General features: G+C 34.5%; 1 protein-coding gene across 2 annotated transcripts in view; it reads right to left on the bottom strand.

The window, feature by feature from the left end:
* LOC107676429 (zinc finger MIZ domain-containing protein 1-like) overlaps positions 1–5339 on the bottom strand; it is a 17005-nt gene that overhangs the window by 2442 nt on the left and 9224 nt on the right. For both annotated transcript variants that reach the window (XM_016470974.1, XM_016470975.1), the window contains exons 10-16: positions 4154–4364; positions 3967–4072; positions 3736–3878; positions 2749–2816; positions 2599–2667; positions 2221–2468; positions 1959–2119 (exon numbers count right to left, since the gene is read on the bottom strand). In XM_016470974.1, the coding sequence (XP_016326460.1) occupies positions 1959–2119; positions 2221–2468; positions 2599–2667; positions 2749–2816; positions 3736–3878; positions 3967–4072; positions 4154–4364 (1006 nt within the window). The remainder of the gene's footprint in view (positions 1–1958; positions 2120–2220; positions 2469–2598; positions 2668–2748; positions 2817–3735; positions 3879–3966; positions 4073–4153; positions 4365–5339) is intronic.

Raw genomic sequence — 5339 nt, 5'->3', positions numbered from 1 at the left:
CCAGTATAAAGTGTCACATGATCTTCAGAAATCAGTATAATATGCTGATTTGTTATCAATGCTGGAAGCTGTTGTGATGCTTAATATTTGTTTGGAAGCTGTGATACTTTTTTCAGGATTCTTTGATGAATAAAAAGTTAAAAAGAAGAGCATTTATTTACAATAAATATCACACACAATATCCACTACAGTTCAAAAGTTTTGGGTCGGTACATTTTTATTCTTTCTTTTTTTGAAAGAAATTAAAACTTGTTTTTGGAAGCTTGTGATACTTTTTTCAGGATTCTTTGATGAATAAAAAGTTAAAAAGAAGAGCATTTATTTACAATAAATATCACACACAATATCCACTACAGTTCAAAAGTTTTGGGTCGGTACATTTTTATTCTTTCTTTTTTTGAAAGAAATTAAAACTTGTATTCAGCAAGGATGTGTTAGATTGATAAGAAGTGATAGCAAAGATTTATATTGTTAGAAAATATTTATATTTTGAATAAATGTTGTTCTTTTTAACTTTTTATTCATCAAAGAATCCTGAAAAAAAGCATCGTATATTGTTAGAAAAGATTTATATTTTGAATAAATGCTGTTCTTTTTCACTTTTTATTCATCAAAGAATCCTGAAAAAAGAATCGCAGTTTCCCAAAAAATATTTGGCAGCACAACATTAATAATTCTAATAATAAATCAGCATATTAGAATGATTTCTGAAGATCATGTGACACTTTATACTGGAGTAATGATGATGGAAATTCAGCTTTGCATCACAGGAATAAATTATATTTTAAAGGATATTAAAATAGAAACCATTATTTTATATTGTAATAACATTTTGCAAGATTACTGTTTTTTTCTGTATTTTTGATCAAATAAACGCAGCCTTGATGAGCAGAAGAGACTTCTTGAAAAAACACATTACAAGTCTTACTGATCCCAAACTTTTGAGCGGTAGTGTATATATTATTATTATTATTGTTAAGAAAAATAAATCACAAAAACAATTAAAAGCGATTAAAAAAATGTATAAAAGCAATAAAAAAACAAGTATGATGAAAGCTACAATAAGAGTAAAAAAAATAAACAAGGAAATAAAAAAACTGTACTGTAAAAATAGTATTTATACAAAAGTTTAATTTCTTTAAAAATGTGAACTTACACATTTATAAATTTAGGATGCACAACATATCAGCATTGGCTGATATCAGTGTTTTTTTAATTATTATATCATCTGATTCAAATTGTTTTTTTTTCTAATTCACACAATTTCTCTCAGGTCACAGACATACCAAATACTTACCAATATTTTCTGCTAATAATATATAAATATATATTAAAAATAACAAAACAAATAAATAAATGTAAAAAAAAGTTAAGGATCCTTATTTTATTGTTATTATTTATAAGGTAAAATATATAAACATTAAGAAAAAAAATCTTAAAAGCGATTAAAAGCAATAAAAAAAGACAAAGTATGATTAAAAGCTGCAGCAAAAATGTAATATAGTTTAAAATAAATAAATAAAAAGGGAATAAAATAAAAAAAAAAAATATACTGTAAGAATAAAATTTATACAAAACCATGAACATTTAAAATATACATGAATTGACACATTTATATATATATATATATATAATAACAAATAAATAAAGTTATTATTGTTATTTAAAGGGCATAATATAAAAACATTAAGAAAAATAAATAAAAAACTACTACAATAAAAAAGGAAATAAAATAAACAAAAAAACGTACATTATATGAAACTGTATATTTAAAATATTAACATAACACAAATATAAGTACTGAATATCACTGCATCGTGTGATATAAAATTAAAAGTAAATAATATTAAACCTAATTCATGAGTTAAATGCATCAGGAGTTTCTGTGTGTGAGCGCCACCTGCTGCGAGTCTGTATGTACTGATGGCTGTAAGTTGTGTTGTGGTTCTGAGACTCACGCTGTCCTGTAGCGTGTGGGTCAGGCTCTCAGAGGTCGAAAGGTCAGCGGGGGGGTGAGACAGGTGCGGCCCCTGAACGAACTCACTCACTGATGATGATGATGCTGCAGCGTTGCCATGGGGATAGTCACCAAACTTACTGTGGCCCTGGAAACTGTTGCCTGGGAAACAGAGGTCACATAAGAACGTGTACATTTGTATTTCCGTACAGTGTCCATGATGAGTGATCTGAGAAGGGTGTTTCTGGGTAATATGACTGTACCTGGACTTTTGTACTGGTTAGTGCTGCTGTTCTGCTGCTGGAGGTTCTGGTTGGGGTACGGAGACGCTCCCAGGCCGAGCTGAGAGATCATGTCCATCACATTGGGCAGCACCATCTGACTGGGACTCGTGGTTTTGAAGCGCTTGGACATCAACCCGTCCGGATCTTCCTTTATGTGCGGCTCAGATTTGATCTGGACCGGCCTCCAGCTGCACGACGGGTCTATCGTGACCTCCTCAAACTCTGAGCTGCAACGACAGCACGTAGATCTGTGATCGGTCCGGTGCAAAACACCTAAACCAGCTGCCCTGGCTCGTTTCTGACTTTCAAAACCTCCAAAGTGAGCGCTAAATTTTGCGCTCTTTTAAGCCGACTTACTTCTGGAGAGCGTTCAAAATCCCCCACATGTACTGATCCACCTCCAGACCTTCTAACAGAGCCGCTTTACTGAAGAAGACAAACAGAAGATCAGTTCTGCATCACTCAAGCATCTCAGTCGTGATCTGAGGAGTGACTGGAGGATCTTACTTGCACACCGGACATCTCCATGAGCCCCGCTCACAGTTCAGCTCTAGATAGGACTCCAGGTCAAAGCACTGCAAGAGAACATTACCTCAACATTAACACAACGTTTAGAGAACATTATCACACTCATATGTACATTTAAAGATGTTTTGATGCCAAATATGATTATGCCATTCCCTTTTCAATACTTTGTTACATTAAAATTAATACTTTTAATCAGATAAGATGCATTAAATTGATCAAATGCGGCAGTAAAGACATTTATAACGTTGCAAAAGATTTCTATTTCAAATAAATGCTGTTCTTTTGAGCTTTCTATTCATCTGTGAATCCTGAAAAATAAAATGTATCACAGTTTCCACAAAAATATTGTGCAGCACGACTGTTTTCAACATTGATAATAATCAGAAATGTTTCTTGAGCAGCAAATCAGCATATTAGAATGATTTCTGAAGATCATGTGACACTGAAGACTGGAGTAATGATGCTGAAAATACAGCTGTGCATCACAGAAATAAATTACATTTTACTATATATTCACATAGAATATAGTTATTTGAAAGTGTAATAATATTTCACAATATTATTGTTTTTACTGTGTTTTTGATAAAATAAATGCAGCCTTGGTGAGCAAAGACTCATTTATACCGAGTGAGAAAAAATGTAAAATTATAAAGACATTTTTGCTAATTTAAAAAAAAATATTTTATACTTTACTGAAGGCAAAGCAAATGATTTAAAATATATATTTTTATATAATATGTAAAATCCAGACTTTGCATTAAGTATTGTATTGGTGTCTTTTTCTACCCTCTTTAAGACTAATTCTAGAAATATTTTAAATTCAATTAACATTTATTTGTAGTGATCTTCACTACAAATATCATTCACAAGCAGATTTACCAAAAAAATAAATTTTGTAAAAAACAATTGTGGCTTCTGCATTTGATGCCAAAGCAAGCATTTAAGCCGTTTAAAAGATTTCCGGACCTGCATGTGTTTGCAGTCATAGCCTCTCGCCGGCAGCTGGATGCGCCTGAACGTGATTGGACACTTTAGAGAGATTCTGATGGACGTTTGCTCCACCCCATCATCACCGACAGACACAGCCACACTACTGAAGCTCCTCTTCACTGAGAGACAGAGAATGAAGGCTCATGAATGCAAAATGAATCACAGAGACTGACCAACAGAAGACAGACAGACAGACTGAAGCGATACCTTTAGTGATGCAGTGTTCGGTGCTGAGGAGTCTCTTCCTCAGTAAACCCTGCAGCACCGATCGAACCGACGGCCGGTGAACCAGCAGAAGGACAAACAGGTGCGACTGCAGAGAAAACACATCGCAAGTGCTCACGCAACATTCACCAGACGAGCACAACAGGACGAGTGTGTGTGTGTAACTCACACAGCAGCAGGCCGTCACGGTGATCTGGATGGTGTTTCGGCCCGGCTGGCACACGTGTTTCAGGTGCAGGGGTTTGTGGGAAGTCTTGTTGTCGCCGCGCTCGATGCTGAGCGGTGTGGCGTTGACGCTGACCAGCACCGACGCCGGCCAGTTCGTGTACATCTGTCTGTCTTCATGATGATAACACTTGAACTGAAGCTCCAGATCAGACCTGAGACGCAAACACACGCGGATGTGAACAGGAAGCCTTTGTATTTTTATACACGTGTGTGTGTGTGTATGTGGGCTGGGAATAAACCACCTGATTCGATATTACAATATTTAGCTGCCAGATTCAATATGTACTGCAAGTAAAAATAAATAAATAAATAAATTCAATTAGCATTTTACACATATTGACATCATATTGACGATGTCCAGGATGTTGATTTCTGTTTAACTACTTTAAATATTTAATCATAAAAAAAGTAATTATAACTATAATTTATACTGTAAAATAATTTACACTGTAATAATTACATCGTAATAATAAAAGCTAAATAAAATATATTTAAACAAAGTATATAAATAAAATAAAAATAAAAATTACAATGAAATAATTAAAAAAATGTATAATAAATTTAAACAATGTGTGTAGTCCAGTATTACGGTTACTGTTTAATTGCATCAATCATTTTATCATCATTTTATACGAATTCATTATAATAAATTACTATAAATTTTATTCTTGTGATAAAATAATAAAAACATTTAGAATAAATTAAAACAGTGGTGTCACGGATGAGCCAGGCTCGCTCACCTCCCAATCACAACGTGCACCTTCCCCGGAATTCTAACTGGACACACCTGCTCATCATCACTAATCACCTCTCCATATAAACGCACACCTCACCTCCGCTCAGCGTCTGATCTCACATTGAGCAACGGACTCATTCCTATTCTCCCTTGCGCTAGTCATCGACTCCCGGACTTTTCGTCTCCTACCTTCCTGGATTCCTCTCCTCTTCTCAGCGTCCCCGATCTCCCAACCTGCAAGGTTCAGGACAGTATTATTACTATCTCTCTTTCGATCTCTACAACCCATCGCTGCTTTGCTCATCTGTTTGCTCATTCACTCCCTGCTGTTAATAAACGGTTTACACTGACCATCATCTCTCTGAGTCGTTCTGTTACAGAAGATCAGACC

Source organism: Sinocyclocheilus anshuiensis, unplaced genomic scaffold (genome assembly GCF_001515605.1).
Source record: "Sinocyclocheilus anshuiensis isolate Anshui unplaced genomic scaffold, SAMN03320099.WGS_v1.1 scaffold2270, whole genome shotgun sequence".
In the NCBI taxonomy this organism is placed as follows: Eukaryota; Metazoa; Chordata; class Actinopteri; order Cypriniformes; family Cyprinidae; genus Sinocyclocheilus; species Sinocyclocheilus anshuiensis.
This window is presented reverse-complemented; position numbering and strand designations above follow the sequence as displayed.